At 47.6% G+C, this 22,351-nt stretch overlaps 2 protein-coding genes across 9 annotated transcripts; both read left to right on the forward strand.

The window, feature by feature from the left end:
- Window positions 1–1,356: 1,356 nt before the first annotated feature.
- On the forward strand, window positions 1,357–16,226 carry PAN2 (poly(A) specific ribonuclease subunit PAN2). Of its 8 annotated transcripts, none has more exons than XM_030866625.2 (26): window positions 1,358–1,493; window positions 2,140–2,547; window positions 5,867–6,036; window positions 6,148–6,268; window positions 6,397–6,474; window positions 7,116–7,383; window positions 7,799–8,141; window positions 8,345–8,441; window positions 9,640–9,759; window positions 9,974–10,093; window positions 10,368–10,496; window positions 10,624–10,823; window positions 10,932–11,080; window positions 11,204–11,310; window positions 11,525–11,623; window positions 11,740–11,813; window positions 11,920–12,067; window positions 12,511–12,654; window positions 12,790–12,849; window positions 13,070–13,160; window positions 13,771–13,928; window positions 14,029–14,172; window positions 14,304–14,483; window positions 14,611–14,704; window positions 14,990–15,187; window positions 15,542–16,226. In XM_030866625.2, exons 2-26 carry the CDS (start codon window positions 2,266–2,268, stop codon window positions 15,574–15,576), a joined length of 3,609 nt encoding a protein of 1,202 aa, XP_030722485.1. In that variant the 5' UTR covers window positions 1,358–1,493; window positions 2,140–2,265; the 3' UTR covers window positions 15,577–16,226. The 8 variants fall into 8 exon arrangements, with proteins under 8 accessions (XP_060162964.1, XP_030722485.1, XP_030722487.1 ...); XM_030866627.2 differs by having other exon boundaries at window positions 10,932–11,068; XM_030866626.2 differs by having other exon boundaries at window positions 10,935–11,080.
- A 402-nt stretch (window positions 16,227–16,628) lies between these two features.
- CNPY2 (canopy FGF signaling regulator 2) lies at window positions 16,629–21,644 on the forward strand. Its single transcript, XM_030866639.3, has 6 exons — window positions 16,629–17,129; window positions 17,736–17,848; window positions 17,995–18,110; window positions 18,928–19,131; window positions 19,292–19,388; window positions 19,989–21,644. Exons 2-6 carry the CDS (start codon window positions 17,761–17,763, stop codon window positions 20,030–20,032), a joined length of 549 nt encoding a protein of 182 aa, XP_030722499.1. The 5' UTR covers window positions 16,629–17,129; window positions 17,736–17,760; the 3' UTR covers window positions 20,033–21,644.
- The last annotated feature ends 707 nt before the right edge of the window (window positions 21,645–22,351 follow it).

Consider the following 22,351-nt stretch of genomic DNA (forward strand, 5'->3'; position numbering starts at 1 on the left):
ATAGGTACTATCGTTATCACCATATTACAGATGAGGAAACTGAGGTGCAGAGATAAGTAATTTGCCTAAGATCACTATTAAGTGGCCAGAATTACAGTGCAGACTCCAGATCCTGCATTCTCAGTCATTCCATTATATTGGACACTGAGGCAACACTAAGCATCTTAATAAAGTAGCTCATTTAGCCCAGGTATATCTGGCATCTCAGGCCCTTTAATTCTCACTGTTGAGCCTTTCTTAGAGACCTCAATATAGAAATTTCTCAAGGGTAGGTACTGTCCCTGTCTCTCAGCACCCATCTTTTTACAAGATTTTAAATCTAGGGACCTCTGAAGTCAGACCAGTTTGAGAGACCCTCTGAGTTAAGGTGTTTTTCTCTCCATCAATGACCTCTGACAAGTCTAGAACCCCTCTGAGTCCTGGAAAACTAAATTCTTGGGTTCTTTTATGAAGGTCTATTTACCAGTCTTTATTGAGAGAGAGAAATGCTTTAAAACTGTATCCTCTATGAGGAATTCCTTCCACCAGAGGCCCTCTATGTGGCCTTTAGAAACTGAGCTAAAATACCCCACAGACATCTAACAACCTGGATCTATTCCAAAGCAGTTCAAGCTCAGAGTTGGACCCCAAGAATCCCTAAGTGCTGACGCTAAATCTGTAAGAGTTTGGGGAAGGCAAATGTCTCAATTTGCTATGCCCTGTCCCTCTGAGGAATAATGTCCAGCTCCACGAGCTAGGGGAATTTGATAGCTGAGGAGTCCTGTTCCCTGGAAATATTACCGGCGCCTCTGGGGAGGGAACAATCACAGATGGGAGTTTCAGACGGTTGCCTTTAGAATCATAGAAGATACAGCTACTTGGGCCGTGTTAGGAGGCTGCCTCCCGCTTCCTTTTTTCTCTCCCATGCCTGGAAATGATAGGAAATGCCAGCGAGTTTCGGGGGTTACAGGGTCGGAGGTGGCGGAGTGCTCACAAGAGCACCACGGGAAGAGGGGGTGGACTGGGCCATACTGGGAATACCCAGCAATCGATTCCCAATGCTTTGCCTTGGGCGCCCCTTATTCTAGTTTCTAAAGCTATAGGGAGCATGAAAGTTCGATCTGCAAGCCTGGGGCTCTCTAATTTTGTTTAAAGAAGGCTTAAAAGAGAAGAGGTTACTTTCTAACGCAACAAACAGGGACAAGGTCTGACTACATTTGTCCCTACCCGCCCCCCGTATCTCTTGCTTTTGCCCAGCTCCCGTGTCACACGTCTTCTCGCGGGGCGGGCTGTACCTGGCTCCTTCCGATTGGCTGAGGTGAGCCCCTAGCCCTTCCTGATTGGAAGCGACGACTGGGAGTGCGCCGTCTTTTCCGTCGTGGAGTTTGGTTGAACCAGAGGCGCGGGGGAGAATTGGGGAAACTGGAATTTCCCGCGGAGCTGACGGCGCTTGTTCTCCCCCGTACTCGTTTTAATTCCACGCGCTCCAAAATATCCGCCATGGAGAAATCTTGGTAATGACCCAATCCCCGTAAGCATCCCGGGAACACATCTGACCCCTTCCCTAATCCCTCCCCTCCCCGCCGCCGGGGGAGAATTATGGGTAATTGATTTTTCTGGTTCCCCCAGAGAATTCTGGGTAACTAGCTATTTCCATCACGTACCCCTACCCCCGCCCCAACTGTGGGTAACTGGCCATTCTTATTTTCCCCTAGAGAATCCTGGGTAACATTGCAGAGGATTCTGGGAAATTGACTTCTCTTGGTCTCCCCTCTCAACCACCTACCCCCACCCCTAATTCTGGGAAACAAGCACGTTAGCTCCCTCTACCTAACCCCTACCCCCGCAGTTGCTGCTCTTACTACTGATGGTTCAGAGATGAACCAGGCAAGTGAGCAGGCCTGAAGAGAGGTGAAAGGGAAGTCAGGGATTAAGTTAGTGGGGTGGTGGGGAGTACAGAGTGCCTAGAGGAGAAGAGGAAGGGACAGCACTTCTCCCACCTCTATCCCAATGCCCATTCCCTTCCTGCTTGTTCGTCCCGTGCCTAGCATTCTCACATTTTCTGCCTGTATCATCTCCTCCCTGCCGGTAAAACTTGGAACACCCTAAATACAGGTACCTGGGCCTACCCCTGACTCAGCTATCTCTTTCCCTTTGCAGGTAAGGATGTCCATTCTAGGTCCACTGGTGTCATCCTGCTGAAGGCTGGGTCAGACATCCAAAGGGGCTGTGGCAAGGGAGGGTGTGACACGGGTCTGATCTGCTGCCATCATCATCATCATCATCATGAACTTCGAGGTTCTGGACCCTGGACTAGCAGAGTATGCTCCAGCCATGCATTCTACCCTGGATCCTGTCCTGGATGCCCACCTGAACCCCAGTCTGCTACAGAATGTGGAGCTGGACCCGGAGGGAGTGGCCTTAGAGGCTCTTCCCGTCCAGGAGTCAGTGCACATAATGGAAGGTGTCTACTCTGAGTTGCACAGTGTGGTGGCTGAAGTGGGTGTGCCTGTCTCCGTCTCCCACTTTGACTTGCACGAGGAGATGCTGTGGGTGGGAAGCCATGGGGTAAGAACTGTACTCCTTTGTAATGGCTGGATGGAGATGTTGGAGGTCTTTTATCTGGTTTTAACCCAAGAACAGATGCTTTGCAGGGAGCCAGAACTGAGTTGAGGTGATGAAAGTTAGCTGGGTCTCCAAGTCAAGCCAAGAGGAGGGGAGTGGAGGGAGAAAGAGGGAGTCATAGGATCCAGAGATGCTTTACATAGGTGTTCTTTTTCAGAAGGCATCCCAGTTCTACCACAATTTGCCCATTCCATGCTTTGATTAATCTTAATAACTGTACACATCAGTTAGCCTATAGCCATCTAAATATAGTCTCTAATGCTCCTCCTCTGTTTTCCATTTTTATAATTATAGAATATTTTCTTTTCTGGCCGTGCCGCGTGGCTTGTGGGATCTTAGTACCCCCAACCAGGGATCAAACCCGGGCCCTGGCAGTGAAAGCGCCAAGTCCTAACCACTGGACCACCAGGGAATTCCCTAATTATAGAATGTTTAGTGCATGTTTCTGCATGTGTTACATGGAATCATTTTGTCTTTGGCTGATTATAATCTCTCTGGGAGCAGTTATCATTGTTAATTTCTTAAAATGTATCAATATTGCCAATATGCTAGGGAGCCCAAAGATTTTGTGAGAAATAACATGGTATCCTTGGTTTACTAATTTACCTTCCATAGGGCGGGAATTGTTTGTCCATTGGAATGAGTGGTTTTTTTGGGTAATATACTCAATTCAGTAGGCAGTGTCTACTGGCAGGCTAGGCCCAGGGAATAAAGCTGAATAAAACATAATCCTTGCCCTCAAGGAGTTCACGGGACGAGGAAAACAAAAAAACATATGAACAGATAATTTTATGGCACTTTAAAAGAAACTAAAATGTTTCACTTAATAATTATGAATTTAGGATATAAAGTAATAAATGCCAGTGTGAAAATACGTACTGAGTGTTGGTGAGCATAGAAGAGGATTAGAGGATCTCCAGAAGGAAGTGACACCTGCGTTGAGTCTTGAAGGATGAGTAGGAGTCAGGTGAAGAAGAGGAGGAAATGCTATCTTGGCAAAAGCAACGGGGTAAAACAGTGATTCCCAAGATATTATATAGCATGATGATTGCGGAGCGCAGGAACTGTAAGCAAGTAGGGTTTACTGGACTAGACGATGAAGCTGAAGAGTTAGACATTTCTTCAGCCAGTGTGTTTTGAGCACCTTTAAGGTGCCAGACCTTGCTCTGGGGTCTAAGTTTGGAATAAGCATTTTAAAAGGCAACACAAATATATTTATGACATATCAGGTGTTGCTTAGAATCCTTAAGAAAAATACAGTGGAATAAGGGAGTTGAGGTATCGAAGGGTGGGAGGTGTTGCTATTTTACATAGTTGGTCAAGGGAAGGGCTCTCTGATAAAGTCACATTTGAGTAGAGACCTGGATGCAGGCCAGGATGTCCATTCTAATCTCCCTAGAAGGGAGGGAGGGAGCCATGCAGATATCGGGGGGAGAACATTCTAAAAAACCTCATATGCTATGCTAAAAGAGTTGGACTGATTCTTCAGTCCACTGAAGGTTTTTATCCAGAAAGACAAGGTCCGGTTTGCGTCTTAGGTGGAGTGCTGAGGTAGCAGTATAGAGTTTGATTTAAGGGGAATGGGGCAGGACTCAGTGTGCAGTATGTTGTAGTAGTTCACATAAAGTACATTGAAGGCCTGAATGAAGCCCTGTAGAAATTTATCCATGAGAACAGATTTGAGAAATATTTAGGAAGTAAAATAAATAAGATTTAAGTCAACTACCAGTGACTTACTCCACTGAGTAGATCATGGTACCATAGGGAATACAGTTAAGAGGAATTGAAATGGAGTAAAGATGGTGAATTTTTTTTTTAAATTAATTTATTTTTGGCTGCGTTGGGTCTCCGTTGCTGCGTGCGGGCTTTCTCTAGTTGTTGCCAGCGGGGGCTACTCTTCGTTGTGGTGTGCGGGCTTCTCACTGCTGTGGCTTCTCTTGTTGCGGAGCACGGGCTCTAGGCTCGCAGGCTTCAGTAGTTGCAACACTCGTGGGCTCTAGAGCGCAGGCTCAGTAGTTGTGTCACACAGGCTTAGTTGCCCTGCGGCATGTGCGATCTTCCCGGACCAGGGCTCGAACCGATGTCCCCTGCATTGGCAGGTGGATTCTTAACCACTGCCCCACCAGGGAAGCCCAAGATGGTGAATTTGATTTAGGATGTAACAAGTTTGAGGTTCTCATGGGATATCTAAAGAGAGACATATAGTAGGTATTTGGATGTATGAGTCTGAAGCTTGAGGCAGTGGTCTGGGCTAGAGGAGAAAAGTAGGATTCATCAACTTTAAGATGAATGGTTAAAACCTTAAGAGTAGGTGAGATTATCTAGGAAGAAAAGTAGAGTGAGAAGATAGTGGGCTGGGAATAGCCATGTTTCAAGAGTGGTCATAAGGGTTGCACGTAAGGAGAAGATAGTGAGCTAAGAGTCAGGAGAGAAACCAGGAGTGGATGATGTCATAGGAGCCAAGGATGGCATGAGTTTCACATTCTCTCTATTCCAGCCTGTGACCCACAGTACACATTTCCCAGTTGGCTGGTAGAGATTATGACTTGACTGTGGGGACTTCCCTGGTGGCGCAGTGGTTAAGAATCCGCCTGCCAATGCAGGGGACACGGGTTTGAGCCCTAGTCCGGGAGGATCCCACATGCTGCAGGGCAACTAAGCCCGTGCGCCACAACTACTGAGCCTGCGCTCTAGAGCCCACGAGCCACAACTACTGAGCCTGCGTGCTGCAACTACTGAAGTTCGTGAGCCTCGATCCCATGCTCCGCAACAAGAGAAGCCACCGCAGTGAGAAGCCCATGCTCCACAATGAAGAGTAGCCCCCGTTCACCACAACTAGAGAAAGCCCGCGCACATCAACGAAGACCCAAAGCAGGCAAAAATTAAATAAATAAATTTATTAAACAAAAAAAAAAGACTGTGGAACATAAGAAAGCCAGCTGGCCATTGGAGGATTGGACCCACGTCCCTGACCTTCTGAGCACTGTTCTAACCAACTGAGCCATTACCTATTCAGCAAGGACATTGTGAGGATAAAATGAGGTAGAGTTTATAGAACTACTTTGTAAAGCATTAAACATAAGATAGTATTATCAGTGTTTTTATCACTAAGATTGGTGCTCAGCCTTATTCCTTAGTCACTGCTAGCCAGAAAGGCCAGGCAAGAATGGAGAAAAACTGAGCAATGTCCAGTCTCTGATTTGTATCTGGGATGGCCTTGCCCCTCCACTCAGGATGTCTCTCATCTTTTTGTCCACTACAGGGCCATGCCACGTCATTTTTCGGCCCAGCTTTGGAACGCTACTCATCATTTCAGGTCAATGGCAGTGATGACATTCGGCAGATCCAAAGCCTGGAGAATGGCATCCTTTTTCTTACCAAGAACAACCTGAAGTATATGGCCCGTGGAGGCCTTATTATATTTGATTACCTGTAAGTAGTTTCTCACCTCTGGACTGGGAAAGAGGGTCCCTCACAGAGTGGGAAGTCTAGAGAATTGGAAACTTTTGAGACCCTGGCCCCTTAGCTTTTCCTCTCTCACAGGCTGGATGAGAGTGAAGATATGCACAGTCTGCTGCTGACTGACAGCAGCACTCTGCTCGTTGGTGGGCTGCAGAACCACATATTGGAGATTGACCTTAACACTGTCCAGGAGACTCAGAAGGTACAAGCAGGGCCTGAGGTTATTGGGGGGAGTATAAGCTGGAAATGCCTGTGATGTGTGCGACCTTTCTGTTCCTTTGGTCTGTGGGAAGAATCATGCTCACTGGTTTCTCCCGCTTCCCTCCACAGTATGCAGTTGAGACACCTGGAGTCACTATCATGAGACAGACGAATCGCTTCTTCTTCTGTGGCCACACATCTGGCAGGGTGACTGACTACGTTCCACTTTTCCTCCCACCATGGGGCCTGTTTCACCAGATATGTGATTGGGCTCTGCCTTTTCCTCATTTCTGGGGCTGTAGTTGGAGGGTGGGAGGAGTGGATTGAGTTCCTACTTAGCCATGTTATACTATGAGATTATCTTTCAAGCCTGATGTTTTCTGTTGTAAATGGGTATCTCAGAGGCAAAGGGGTAAACAAGAGCTCTCTTTGGGGTCCCATCCGGCTCTTGGCGTCTGTTTTTGCTTTTTTTTTATGCTTTAATTGCCTGTATCCTAGAGCCGTAGTTTTTTTTGTTTTGTTTTGGTTTTGTATTTTTTGTTTTTTGTTTTTTTGCGGTACGCGGGCCTCTCCCTGCTGTGGCCTCTCCCGTTGCGGAGCACAGGCTCCGGACGCACAGGCTCAGTGGCCATGGCCCCCGGGCCCAGCCGCTCCGCAGCATGTGGGATCTTCCCGGACCGGGGCACGAACCTGTGTCCCCTGCATCGGCAGGCGGACTCTCCACCACTGCGCCACCAGGGAAGCCCAGAGCCGTAGTTCTTTGGGTAGGGGCCTCACAAGGTTGGGTAGGTGGCAGGTCCTCTTCCTGATAGCAGCGCTGGCAGATAACCAAGTTCTCTCTTCTTCAGGTTTCCCTGCGAGACCTCCGTACTTTTAAGGTGGAGCATGAGTTTGATGCCTTCTCAGGGAGTCTGTCGGATTTTGATGTGCACGGCAACTTGCTAGCCACTTGTGGTTTCTCCAGCCGCCTCACTGGCCTGGCCTGTGACCGTTTCCTTAAGGTGTATGATCTACGCATGATGCGTGCCATCACACCACTTCAAGTTCATGTGGATCCTGCCTTCTTACGCTTCATCCCTACATATACTTCTCGTCTTGCTATCATCTCCCAGTCAGGTATGAAGGGGATGTAGGATGGGGTAGGAGGAGTTAATGAGTGAAGGGGAACTAGGCACGAGAAGAAGTGTGCTCCCTGGAATTTCTTTGTTGGGGAAAAAGTAACCTTTCTGAGGGATCTCAGGGTCTCACTTAGGTTTGGTAAGAGATTAGAGCTTTTATTTTCTCCGAGTGTGAAGAACACATATGCAAAAAATATAGGTAGAGCAGGCAAAACAACTTTAGAACTGTCCTTTGCTGGGTAGTAAACCTCCCTGTGGTTTATGGGAAGGCATCAGATGGTACTTTCTCTTATCTCTAGAAATGGATTTGGGGCCCATCTTTGCTTGATACCAGGGGAAGAGGGTAGGAACGGCATAAAAGGATGGCTCCCTTTCATCTTCCAGGGCTTAGTGGGCTTCCTTCTCCCTCCTAGGGCAGTGCCAGTTTTGTGAGCCCACAGGGCTGGCCAATCCAGCAGACATCTTTCACGTGAATCCTGTGGGGCCTCTGCTAATGACGTTTGACGTGTCAGCCAGCAAGCAGGCCCTCGCCTTTGGGGATTCTGAGGGCTGTGTGCATCTCTGGACTGATTCCCCTGAGCCTTCCTTCAACCCCTACTCCCGTGAGACCGAGTTTGCTTTGCCTTGTCTCGTGGACTCACTGCCTCCTCTGGACTGGAGCCAGGACCTGCTGCCTCTTTCCCTCATCCCTGTCCCACTCACCACTGACACGCTTCTCTCTGATTGGCCTGCTGCCAACTCCGCTCCAGCTCCCAGGTTGTACCTCACCCCTGGGCCAAAAGGAGGGAGGGGGAAAGGGCCAAGATACCAGGATTCTCTGCAAGCCGTGTTATTATTCTACTTCTTTCCTGATTTTTGTCTACTCTCAGTATTTTCTTTTTTTTTCTGGTCCCTTGGGGATTGGGGCTGAATGGGCAGACACCACAACCTTCAAGCCCTAGAACTATGCTACATTATAGGCGAGCACCCCCTGTGGATGCAGAGATTCTGCGCACCATGAAGAAGGTGGGCTTCATTGGCTATGCACCCAACCCCCGCACCAGGCTGCGCAATCAGGTATGTTCAGAGAGGAGAGGGTCAGCCCCCACCCCAGGCCATTGGTGTTTCTCCTGTCTTTTTCCTTTGGTAGTTCTCATTAATTTTTTTAAAATAAATTTTATTTATTTATTTATTTATTTTTGGCTGCGTTGGGTCTTCGTTGCTGTGCGCAGGCTTCCTCTAGTTGCAGCGAGCAGGGGCTACTCTTTGTTGTGGTGCGCGGGCATCTCATTGCGGTGGCTTCTTGTTGCGGAGTGCAGGCTTCAGTAGTTGTGGCATGTGGGCTCAATAGTTGTGGCTCACGGGCTCTAGAGCGCAGGCTCAGTAGTTGTGGCACACGGGCTTAGTTGCTCCGCGGCATGTGGGATCTTTCCGGACCAGGGCTCGAACCCGTGTCCCCTGCATTGGCAGGCGGATTCTTAACCACTGTGCCGCCAGGGAAGTCCCTTCTCATTACTATTTGCTTTTAGTCAGTCAGTAAAGGTTTTTTGAAGCCTGCTGAATTGAAGGTACTATACTAGGTGTTAGGGTTCAGAAACATAAAAGATAGGGTCCTTGCTCTTAAGAAGTTTAGTGTTCGGTTGGTGAAGGTAAGACCTGTGCATAGCAGAAATTATTTATGTTTTATCATTAAATGCTAAAGGAACGTTAGAAGCATTCAGTGCGAGAGCTGTTTAGAGGGAAAACTGTACTCTGGGCTAGAGTGGTCAGGGAGGGCAGTACTAAAAGAGGTGGATGTTGAGCTGGAAAGGTGAAAGACGGGCAAGTAGATGGTAACAGGGGAGGCTTTCAAGATGAGAGAACAGTGTTACTGAAGTCTCAGAAGGCCTGACAGGGATTATGCTGGAGTGGCTGTTAGTATTGGCAAACAGTGAGAGATGAAGTTTGGAAAGGGGCCAGTCGTGAAGCCTTGCATACCAGTGTATAGCAGAAGTGATGCACCGAAAGGGCCATTCTGGGTGGGGTAGTCTGGTGGCGGCATGCTGGACAGAGTGCACGCGGGGGAGCCCAGTGTGGAAGCCATCGGCATTGTCCAGCTGTGATGAGGTAGGGTGGTGGCAGTGGGAATGAAAAGGAAGCAGTGGATGCTGAAAATCCCATGAAATTAGAAGGTTCAGGACTTGGTGATGATAGCTTCAGTGTTGGAATAAAGGTAGGGGGAAACCGAAGACGATTATACACATCCAACGAGGCTACCTCTTTTTAAAAACCCTAGATTCCTTACCGACTCAAGGAGTCTGACAGTGAATTTGACAGCTTCAGCCAGGTCACTGAGTCACCAATAGGGCGGGAAGAGGAGCCACATCGCCACATGGTCTCTAAGAAATACCGCAAGGTGCTGGGGGATACCAAGGAATGGGCCTTCTGGGATGTGGGGAAAGGTTCCCGGGGAAGGGGGTCACATGAGAAAGAATTGAAGGGCTCATTCAGGAAGCCTTCACCTATCACTCTGGACTCAGGAGGGAGGTTTGGGGGAAGGTTATGGCTACTGCAAAGATTTAGGGGACTCTGAGGGTGTCTTCCTCTTGCTCAGACTGTTTCTGCTTCAGGTGACCATCAAATACTCCAAGCTAGGGCTGGAGGACTTTGACTTCAAACACTACAATAAGACGCTGTTTGCTGGATTAGAGCCCCACATCCCCAATGCCTACTGTAACTGCATGATCCAGGTAAGGCTGGGTGTTCCTGCGATTTGAACGTGGCTACTGCTTTTCTTTTTCTCTGTGGGCCCCCCAACCCCTCGTCTTTTTCCAGGTCTCCCCAGCCAAGTCCACTTAGACCTCCTCTACCATTCTTTCTTGCCCCTCAGCCTTCAGGTCTCCTCTGTGAGCTCTGCTTCTTCAGTGGACTCCAGCTCTGTATTCTCCACCATCTCTTAACCTTCCGATTTCTCTTCCTCCCTGTACCAGTTGTCTGCATCATATCTCCTGCTCTTCCCTCCAGGTGCTCTATTTCCTGGAGCCTGTTCGCTGTCTAATCCAGAACCACCTTTGCCAGAAGGAGTTCTGCCTAGCATGTGAGCTGGGCTTCCTCTTCCACATGTTGGACCTCTCCCGAGGTGACCCTTGTCAGGTCAGTGCCTGGAGACCTGGGACAATAAAAGGGGAAGGGAGGTGGACAGTAGGCAGGGTCATCACTCTGCAGATGGCCACAAAAGAGAAAATAACCCTTTTCCACCAACACACTTCCTGGATTCCAGGGCAGTAATTTTCTTCGGGCGTTCCGCACCATTCCTGAGGCCTCGGCCCTTGGTCTGATTTTGGCTGACTCGGATGAGGCTTCAGGCAAGGGCAATCTGGCCAGGCTCATTCAGAGGTGGAATCGCTTCATTCTCACTCAACTGCATCAAGATTTGCAGGAGCTGGAAGTACCCCAGGCTTATCGAGGTGCTGGAGGCAGGTATGGAATTGGGACAGGAATAGTTAAAGCCCCCATGATAAGCCCCACTGTGACTTAAAGGGTCTCCTAACTCCCTCAGTGTGCCTATATTGCCCTCCCCACTCTTAGCAGCTTTTGCTCATCGGGAGACTCTGTCATTGGGCAGTTGTTCAGCTGTGAGATGGAAAACTGCAGCCTCTGCCGCTGTGGCAGTGAGACCGTGCGAGCCTCATCCACCCTGCTCTTCACGCTCTCCTACCCTGAGGGTAGCAACACTGGTATACCCTGCAGCTGGGTTGGGGAGGCTCCCCCAGATGGCCTGTAACATCAAGGAGAGGGTGTTGGGGGGCTAACAGTGGGTACAGGGAGGACCTGGAATGAAGCATCCAGTTTCCCCTCAGATAAAACTGGGAAGAACTGTGACTTTGCTCAGGTGCTGAAGCGAAGCATCTGCCTGGAGCAGAATACACAGGCCTGGTGTGACAACTGTGAAAAGTACCAGCCCACGGTGAGTGGGCTGTTGCACTGGACTAGAGTCCTGCCATGTTGGGGACTCGGCCATGGTCTCATCTGGGACTGGCTGGGTCAGCACCGCCATCCAGCGATCTATAGGGAGTGGGAAGAACTCCAACTGGAGGATGCAGATCCAGGCTTAACTGTTCATGTCCAGGTTTCTCTCTCTGTAGGCCGCCTGCCATTCCTTGTTTGTTTTATCCTCTCAGATTCAGACCCGCAACATCTGCCATCTCCCAGATATTCTTGTCATCAATTGTGAGGTGAACAGCTTGAAAGAAGCTGATTTCTGGAGAATGCAGGCTGAGGTAAGGACTGAGTCTGGAAACAGGACTTTAGGAGTACTTTTTAGTTCTTCCCTCTTTTGACTTCCATATATGATTAATGTTCCTGAGGAATTGGATATTTTCTCCTTTGTGTTCAGGTTGCCTTCAAGATAGCAATAAAGAAGCATGGTGGGGAAATCTCCAAGAATAAGGAGTTTGCTTTGGCTGATTGGTAGGTATTGTCTATAGAGTGGTCAAAGGATTGAACTACTCAGGGGCTTCTCTTGTCACTGGTCAGATCTCCTCAGAACAAATTTCCAATTCTCCTGTCCTGATAGGAAGGAACTAGGGAGTCCAGAGGGCATGCTGATGTGTCCCTCCATTGAGGAGTTGAAGAATGTCTGGCTTCCTTTCTCCATTCGAATGAAGATGACCAAGAACAAAGGGCTGGATGTTTGCAATTGGACTGATGGGGATGAGATGCAGGTTGTTGAAAAACTGGGAAGAGGAGGGGGAATAAGGGAGAGAAGGTCCGGGAATTCCCTGGCGGTCCAGTCGTTAGGACTCGGCGCTTTCACTGCTGGGGCCCCGAGTTCGATCCCTGGTCCGGAACTAGAATCCCATAAGCCGCGTGGCGCGGCCCAAAAAAAAAAAAAAAAAAAAAAAAGAGAGAAGGTCGGGGCAGAAGCAAGGCAAGGGGAAGGTGGAATTTAGCATAGGGGAAAAAAGGGAATAGGGCCTAGTATTCACCAGTTGTGGGCTTTTCCAGAGTGACTCAGTTCAGTGTTGGGAGTCATAGATGGGCTAGGATGGAAAGAACCCACCCTCGTCCCCCATCCCTATACCCCAGACTCCCTGTCCTCTATCCCCATTCCCCTTCCTTCCTCATCCTTAAACTTAGCTTAGCAGCCTGGGTACCCCCCTCACAGTGGGGCCCAGCCAGGGCAGAGGAGGAGCATGGTGTCTATGTGTATGACCTGATGGCTACTGTGGTACACATCCTGGACTCACGCACAGGGGGCAGCCTGGTGGCTCACATCAAAGTTGGAGAGACCTACCACCAGCGCAAGGAGGTGAGTGAGGTAATACAGGGCAGGGACACTCCTGGTGGTGGCCACAGTGGAGTCCCAGGTCTGTCCTTATCTTAAGTCTGAGCCAGAATGCTCCAGCCATCACTTTGGCATCACTGTGTCTCTGTATCTCCACAGGGTGTTACCCACCAGCAGTGGTATCTCTTCAACGACTTTCTCATTGAACCTATTGATAAGGTTAGTTGTAATACATTCCGTTCCCCCTTTCATCTCCCTTTTTTTTAGCATCCTCATCCTCAGTGCCTGAGAGAGTGCCAGGCAGATTCAGAGGGAGGGATGGGGCCTCAATAATAAAAAGCAGAGCTAAAAATAGCACCTGAGTCCTGTCTTCTCTCTGACTTGGGATAAAGGGAAAAGGGGCATATATGTAGGCCATTAAGTGCTTTTTCTTTTATAGCATGAAGCTGTGCAGTTTGACATGAATTGGAAAGTGCCTGCTATCCTTTATTACATCAAAAGGAATCTTAATTCCAAATACAACCTGAACAGTAAGTGGTACAGTGTAGATCCAAGGGTGTGGGCAATTAGATTGGTCTCAGGAAGAGATCTGGGAAATAGCTTGTTAAGATTAGGACTGGTGACCAGTGTTAATATTTCCAGGGACAGTAGAGCAATTCCTGCTCATTAGGCCTTAAATTTAGAATCTGGAGATACTGAGGGTGTCGAGGGAAGAGGTGATGGGGGGGAAGTGTGATCAAAATGGCTAAGGTTATGATTTTGAGACTAACCATTCTTATCCCCAAGTGAAGATCTCTTTTTTTGGTGATGAACTCCTTATTAAGTCCCTTTTTGATGCCTTTAAACCATAGTTTCTCTGTAACTTTAGTTTTCTGGATTTACTAAGGTAAAGTCTAAAGTGAGAATCTTATTCCTTCCTCTCTGTTAACTTTTTTGGCTTTTTTTAGCATATTTCCCGATAATTTTCTGATTTGACCTGTTCCGTCTACCTCCTCTGTCCATCAGACATGATCTTTTTACTCACATGCTTTGATTATTGGGATAACAGTGTAGACCTGGTCTCTGGTAGCCACTCCAGCTTCCCTCCCCTGGTCACTTCCCTCTCCCGAGCCATCTTGTCTTCTGGATTCTCCCTTCCAGTTAAGAACCCCATCGAGGCAAGTGTTCTGCTGGCTGAAGCCTCATTAGCACGGAAGCAGCGGAAAACACATACGACCTTTATTCCCCTGATGCTGAATGAGATGCCACAGGTTGGGGACTTGGTGGGCCTGGACGCTGAGTTTGTCACCCTTAATGAGGTAACCAAGACCAAAAAGTGTGGGGTGTTAGAACAGAACTCTGGGGATATTAGGAGTCATAAGCATTTCTCTGATTTCCTTATGAACTCTTCTCATATAGGAAGAAGCAGAGCTGCGCAGCGATGGCACCAAGTCTACCATCAAGCCAAGCCAGATGTCAGTAGCGAGGATTACCTGCGTTAGGGGCCAGGGACCCAATGAGGGTATCCCCTTCATTGATGACTACATCTCTACCCAGGAGCAGGTAATAGGATGTGGAGATGCAAGTGAGAGAGACCCTGTGCTTATATAGAGTGCCCTAGAACCCAGGGAAGAGTGGCAGGGGGAACTGTGCACCTCGTTTCCTGGGTCACTTGACCTTTTCTCTATCCCTAGGTGGTGGATTACTTGACTCAGTACTCAGGGATAAAGCCAGGAGACCTTGATGCCAAGATTTCCTCTAAGCACCTTACAACTCTAAAGTCTACCTACTTAAAGCTTCGTTTTCTCATAGACATTGGAGTCAAGTTTGTGGGTCACGGTCTGCAGAAGGACTTCCGGGTCATCAACCTCATGGTTCGGGCAGGGCTCTTTTAAGAGTCTTTCTTTGTGTGTGGGCCCCCCAGGGTATACATTGTGCTTTTGGAAAATGGGAAATTATGGATCCCCTACCTTCAGTCTCCCACTCTTTTATCCCTGGCAGGTGCCCAAGGACCAAGTCCTTGACACTGTTTATCTATTTCACATGCCCCGAAAACGAATGATTTCCCTGCGATTCCTTGCTTGGTACTTTCTGGGTGAGTTGCTCTGCCTTGTAGCTCTTGCTGTGGTCAGCAAGAGCATGAAAATGTGTGAGAGGCCAAGGGGAGTAGCTGCGACCCTGGGTTAGTGGTGAGAGTTACTGATGAATTTAATTAGCTTCAGTATCCCTTCTGTGCACTAGGGTTGATGTTTGGCTCTTTCCCTTAAGGGTAGTCAGGTTTTTGTTGTTGTTGTTTATTGGGAGTTGGGAGTGTGAGTAGAGGACATGTCCTTATCTCCCTTTGCTAGGCCCCAAACTATTCCACCTCTACTTTCCCCAGACTTGAAGATTCAAGGGGAGACCCATGACAGTATTGAGGATGCCCGCACAGCCCTTCAGCTTTACCGAAAGTATCTGGAACTAAGCAAAAATGGCACTGAGCCTGAGTCCTTCCACAAAGTGCTCAAGGGCCTTTACGAGAAAGGCCGAAAGATGGACTGGAAGGTGCCTGAGCCCGAGGGCCAGACAAGTCCCAAGAGTAAGGCCTGGGATGGGACAGGGGAAACTGGACTGGGTGGGTTTTGATTGTATATGTGAAGATTATACCCACCGTAATAAGAATGATGATGATGTTAACAACAGTCCCGCCCCAACAGGTTGTAATATAAAGCACTTAACAGTTTACAAAGCACTTAATCCTCAAAACATTCAGTGAAATTGATTTTATTATTGAAACTCTCTATTGGTCCTAACCTCTTCTTGCCAAGTTCTAAAATGTTTGGGGCAGGTCCACGCCCTCTTTCCTCTTGCATTTTTCCTTCATAAGAAGTACCCCAGGTGCTTTTTCTCCACTCATCTTAGGAGTCAATGCTCTTTGTTTTGTCTCTGACAGATGCAGCTGTCTTCTCTTCAGTGCTGGCGCTCTGACCTCACCCTCTCCCAACGAACAATTCCCTCTCCCTTCAGTCTTCTGTGGCCCTAGAAGTGGGAGATGGCTTCCCAAGTTGGCTATACCCTGTCTACTTCCAGAATTGGACTTGCTCAGGGTCTACAGATGGTGCTATTAATAGAACTGGAATGCAGCAGAACTGTTGCAAAGGGTCTAGGAGCCAGATTCCTTTTTCATCCTTTGCAAAATAGTGGGCCAGAAACAGAGTCTAGAATTGACCCAGATGGAAAGTAATTCATATTCTTAATAGATATCCTGGGTAATTAATGCCCAGGCAAAGAAGCTCCTGGAACCAAAACTCTCAGTTTCTAGTTGGCTAAGTACTGAAGTCCCGGACAATGACAGGATACAACAATAGCTCAAGACCTAGCTTAAGTCTGACTGCTTGAGGGTTGCCTGGAGGGGCCAGCATTTAGAGTCTGGTGGTCCCAAGCAAACCAGTGTTGCCAACATTATTATTGCCGAAAGGGCCTTTGGGTCCTAGACAAAGCTTCACTGCTGGCTTCACTCCTGTTGACAGCTGAGAAGCATCTGTCTTCCATCCACTCTCCTGTTCCAGGTTTTGTTTTCTTGTTATTTTTAAAAAATTTTTGTCTTAAACTGCATGTTTTATAAAATAAAAACAAAAATATTATTGAGTGTCATCTATCTCATTAGAAATGTGTGCGTGTGGGGTTCTCTTGACTTCAGCTCTCCTCTCTGTGTTTCTGTTACAACTGGAAAAAACTAAGGCTTTCAAATTTACACCCAGAAATGAAGGTAAAACTCTGGAGTCCAAAATTTAGGATATTGGAGGAGAATGCCTTTCCTGGGCAGTGTTAGGTCTTTGCTGTGGCTGCCTAGAACCCTAAGGTCGGGTTCTTTTAAGACGTACAGTATGGTTTCCCTGTTACGTGTAAAAGGGGAGCTGGAGAAACTGACAAACTACAGGTCCCAGGACATCTTAAAATCTGTAGCTAGTAATAAAGACTGTGTGGTGCCGCAGTGCTTCCTGGGGGATGTAGTTTTCTGGGGATTGAAACCAGGGCTTCTCACTGGCTAGCGGCACACCTTTCTTTTTGAAGGTCCGAGCCCACCTAGATTGGCACGCGCGAGCCTGACCGCCTCCGTGCACCACGTCAGGTTCTGACTCTGCTTCAAGCCACTCCTCTTCGGCTGACCGCCCCCGGTGGTCACGTGGAGCTGCTCGCCACGCAAGTCTGGGTCCTGCGATCCACCGGGGTCCTTGCCGCCTGGGAGCCGCTCCTACGCTGCCTGTTCGCGCGAGAGTTTGGAGGGGCGGGTTTGGGGTCGGTCTCTAGTGTGGGACTCGTACCGTAGCGCATCTGAGACCTGCTTAGGCGTCCACTTAGGGCTCGAGGTGCTGGCTCAGGCAGTCGCCGGGGCACCCCGTGTCTGGAAAGCGCAGGAGCGCTCTGGAGAAGCCTGGACAGCCCCACTTTCCCGCAGCCAGGTGCTAGGGTCGGGAGCTAAAGTGAGAGTCCGGCTGTCTTCCAGCGCCTGGGCCACGGCGGCGGCCCTGGGAGCAGAGGTGGGACGGATGCGAGTGGCACTGAGGGTCGGGGTTGCACTGGATAGAAGGCAGTGGTGGGGTCATTAGAAAGGGGGCTGGCCCGCACGGGGAATAGCTTATAGGCTGGAGGTGGGGATGCAGCAGTCTCGGTGCTGGGTCCAAATAGGCCCTAGTTATCGAGTGCTCCTCTCGTCAGCCAGCCACCTCGCCACCTCCTGGCCAGAATCAGCTACTCTCCTTGCCAGCAGCTCCTCTGTGCCTGTCGTCCTTGCTTAATCCTAGCCACCAACCCATGGCTGCCACATAGCCCTGTGAATCCTAGGCAGCGGACGCTTAAGTACCAACATCCAAGGCCTCACCTGTCGACGTAGTGTCTGGGGCTAAGCCCCACGTTCCGAGCTCAGCGCTCTCACCCACCGCCCCGGAGCGTCCGGAGCCTCGAGCGCCAGAACAGAGGAGCCCCTTTGTGTCCGGGCCATTTCCTGGAAAGTAGAGCCAGATCACACTGAGGCCTTTGTAGGCCTTGGGATGAAGGATTGGGCGGGGGGTGGGGGTGGGGGGCGAGGTACAGGGGAGAATGGAGCTGGCTCCTCACACCTATGCTTTATTCCAATCCAAACCCAGGTGGAGCAACCCCATTGCGCTAAAGATGAAGGGCTGGGGTTTGCTGGCCCTGCTTCTGGGGGCCCTGCTGGGAGCTGTCGGGGCCCGGAGGAGCCAGGATCTACACTGTGGAGGTAAAGGCACAAAAGAAACGGGAGGAAGAGTGGGTGGGGAAGATAGAGCCTTGGAGGGCATGGGATCCAAGGCCTGGGAGAAGGATGAGTGGAAGTCCCTGGGTTGATTCCTTTCTCTCCCCACCCCCTGCCCCCCCTTGCACCAGCTTGCAGGGCTCTGGTGGATGAACTAGAGTGGGAAATTGCCCAGGTGGATCCCAAGAAGACCATTCAGATGGGCTCTTTCCGAATCAATCCAGATGGCAGCCAGTCAGTGGTGGAGGTAACTGACTGTTCCCCCAAATAAAATAGCTCACTCTAACTAAGAAGGACCTTAGTTTAATAGGAATGTAGAAAACATTGACCCACATAGGTATCTAAAAGATTGGGCTGTCTTATTTGGAAGAGGCTGGAATTTGCTTCCTTGGCTCCAAACCCTAATACTTTATTTCTGTTGTAGAAGTCGTTAGCAGACAGGGAACCTTGATCAGCCCCCTTCTCCACATCCTTAATCCACGTGACTTGTGTTTTCACTATGGCAGTATGGTATACAAACAAACATTCATTCGAAAAAATAGGTCTTATCCTTACATTTAGGAAATTTATTTCAGGTGGAAACATAACACAGACAGAAAGCTGTACCCTGTGGGCATTTGGGAGATGTTAAGGTTATGATGCTTGTGAAATGCTTTAATAGTTGTTATCTTCAAAGCCCATACTGCCTCTCTAATGCTCTCCTCCTATTAAGGGCAGGTATTAGCCTCATTTTAATACAAAAAAGAAAATCATTACCTTACAGCCATAAGAATTAAAAGAATTCAAAGGAAGAGAACACATAGTTGACTAAGGTTAATCAAAGAGGTTGTTTATTTATAATTTGGAGCTAATGACACCTATTTTATTTTTTAGGTTTGTATAATGAGGTAAATAAGATCACATATTTGAAAGGACTTTGGAACTACACAAATCATACTGTTTTTAAATTAGGGAAGGCTTTTTAGAATAGGTTGGTTGAGCTAGATTTGGAAGGAAAAGTAAGGATATAAATTACTAATGTACAGAGGTAGAAAAATGTGACCCAAGGCTGAGGACATTTCTAGGTGCCTTATGCTCGCTCAGAGGCCCACCTCACAGAGCTGCTAGAGGAGGTATGCGACCGGATGAAGGAGTATGGGGAACAGATTGACCCTTCCACCCACCGCAAGAACTACGTACGTGTAGTGGGCCGGAATGGAGAATCCAATGAACTGGACCAACAGGGGATCCGAATTGATTCAGACATCAGTGGCACCCTCAAGTTCGCGGTGAGCTATGGGAGTGGGTAGCCAGTTCTTGGAAACTAGGGGAATTATTGGAGAGCCCAAGTGGAAAGTTGGATTAATGTCCTTGTCCTCCTCTCTGGAGGTGGAGACCAGAGGCTTCCCTTGCTGTCTTCTCTCACTCCTTTCTCCCTTGGGTTGACAGTGTGAGAGCATTGTGGAGGAATACGAGGATGAACTCATTGAATTCTTTTCCCGAGAGGCTGACAATGTTAAAGACAAACTCTGTAGTAAGCGAACAGGTAAGCTATTCCCACTTTACCTCCTGTCCTCACATCCCTGTGGAACCCACATCCTCTAGTGTGTGTCCCACCCCTGCTCCTCCAACACCCCCCTAATACCCCCTCCTCCAACCTCTGATGTTAGCTCAAGAGTTGGCTTCCATTACTTAGGCTTAGGGACTTGGGTTGTTCCTCTCCATTCTTTTCCCGTTGGCTTTCAGAATTTGTGGCTCCCTCACCTGAGTGAGATACTGGTGAGAGGACGGTAGGAATGTTTTGTCATTTAAAAGCATATGCTCCGGGGACTTCCCTGGCGGTCCAGTGGTTAAGACTTCATCTTCCAGTGCAGGGGGTGCGGGTTCGATCCCTGGTCAGGGAGCGAAGATTCCCACATGCCTCAAGGCCAAAGAACCAAAACATGAAACAGAAACAATACTGTAACAAATTCAATAAAGACTTTAAAAAATGGTCCACATCAAAAAATCTTGGAAAGAAAAAGCATATGCTCTGAAAAGTGGTGGTCAGTGTGTGTGTCAGTTTGTTTTGGGATATTTTCTTGATAGTGGCATATATCAGTATGAGAGTGGCATTTTCTTTGAAACTGTCATGTGCTATTTGCAGATCTATGTGACCATGCCCTGCACATATCGCATGATGAGCTATGAACCACTGGAGCGGCCCAGACTGACAAGCTTGATGGATCACCCCCAGGAGGGGAGAGGGTGGCAATGCCTTTTATATTATGTTTTTACTGAAATGAACTGAAAAAATATGAAACCAAAAGTATGAACCGTGTTGTCTTTTCATGCCCAGAATTGGCCCTTAAATTAGGCTTGAAAATAGGAGATTCCAGACAGGAAAGAAAAGGGAAGGGAAGGAAGAGCTTTGGGAATGGTATAGCGCTAAAGGAGGAGGAGCCTGAAGCTTTCATTCTTTTGTTATCTGAGATTCCTGCTGGACTCACAAACTAGATAAGCATTTATTCCGTGCTTATTCAATTTGATGTGTTTAGAGTCTAATTATAGTGAGAAGAGGAACCTCTATGAATAAGCTAGGGAACATAAATAAGTGTATGGTAGTATAGGATTCTAGAAATTACTTGTATTCATACTGATGAAACATAAAGTAAGATAGAGCTCAGTCCTGAAGGAAATGGATTTTTCTACCCTCCCTACCCTTCCAGATGGAGGGATCGGCAAGAGCACACAGGAAAGAGCAAATGGATGTGATCAGCTCAGCTGAAAAGTAAGGGCTTTATCAGATAGGGAGAAGTGAGGTAAGGAATGTTATTTAAGGAAAGGCCTTGCTTGCTGGTCTAAGCTTTCAGATTTGATGCCAAAGCAACAGTAAAGTATACCTTTATCATCTCTATCACTAGCCATTGTCAATGTGGACCATAAGTGTGTCCCCATTTTCTGTGTGTAGAGATTCTGTACTGGGGCATAGGGATGAAAATATAAAGGATACCTTCTTTGAGGAGATTCTTAAACACCCTAATCCTGAGGTGTGGCTGTCTCAGGGTTTGGAATGGAACATTTGTCCCAGGAATGCCTCAGGGAGAGAACACCCGTTATTCAGGTTTATTACATTTCAAAGACTTTCAGCACTTTAGAATCTAAAGGCCCTTGGAAGTCATCTAGTTCACCTTTGTAGATGAAGTAACTGATTTTACAGATAAAGAAACTGAGGCCCAGAGAAACCACAGGTCCTCAAGTCCTGTATGTAGTGGCAAAACTGGATCTATAAGCTAATGTTCCCAAGTGTCAATCTGATCTAATATAGCTGTGAAGTAGCTTCTGTTTTACGTCTTCTTTTTCTCTTAATACCTTACACTAAGCCTGGCACACGGAATGAATGTGTTCAACAAAGCTTTCTTGTACCACAAATCCCTATGAAATCTAACAATTAACTAGCTCAGAGCAAGCACCCTGATATTAGTTGACAACTAAATTCAGGGTCTAGTGCTAATTCCTTCTTCTCTTGTCAGTCATAAGAAATGCTGTATCCTGTCAAATCAGTTTTCCAGACCAGCTGTTACTAAGCTTTATTTCTTCTGTGATGCACATGAATGATGTTCACTTGCTTCATTCCCCTATGAGTATACCCAGGATTCTGTCTATTGCTGCTTGGTGTCTGTAAGTTCTTTCTCTTCCACCAGAAAGCTTATCAGAAATGTAAGTGAGAGTACTCTTATAGGGAACTTGAAGCTGTTGTAATTTACAAAAAAAGCAAGTTATTTGCAAGTTTTAATAAATAAAACAAATTTAATGTTAATCAGTAACAAGTTACTTGTGATGTTCCTCACTAGTTTGTCATTGGCTGGAGAACAGCCGTTAAGAATTCTCCAGCCCAAGAGTCTTTGCCATTGGGACACAGGCATGTGTCTTACATAGGGAAGAGTGGACATTATCATCCTTGACTTGATCCTCAGGAGGATATACTTTGCATATCTCTTAATTCATGTCATAGGTTAGCACAAGGAATCCATGAATTTATCTGAACCTTTCTGGAGGCTACTAAAATTATTCTAGCCTAGTATTCGGTAGAGCATATACTCAACCCTGCATATCTGTTTACACCTTAAATTTTAGATACCTCGTAAATGAGTTTATCAGAAAAATGTTAGCTTTTAAAGAAATATTCCCGAAGACAGTGTGACAGTGTTTTTTGTTTTTTTGTTTGTTTGTTTGCCACACCACGAGGCTTATGGGATCTTAGTTCCCCAACCAACGCCGGGCCCTTGGCAGTGAAAGTGCAGAGTCCTAACCACTGGACCGCCAGGGAATTCCCAAAGACAGTGTTAAATGAGATCCAGGTGTGACCAGGAAAATGTATTATATGAAAATCTAGTCCTTAAAAATAAGTTTTAGAGGATTTGTTTTTGCTGTGGAAAGGATTCCGAGCAAGAACAAGATTCCTTTAAATATAGGACAGAGATGAATAGCAAGGGAAAAAGAACTAGTATATGTTAAATACTCATATAA

This window comes from Globicephala melas, chromosome 10, assembly GCF_963455315.2.
Source record: "Globicephala melas chromosome 10, mGloMel1.2, whole genome shotgun sequence".
NCBI lineage: Eukaryota > Metazoa > Chordata > Mammalia > Artiodactyla > Delphinidae > Globicephala > Globicephala melas.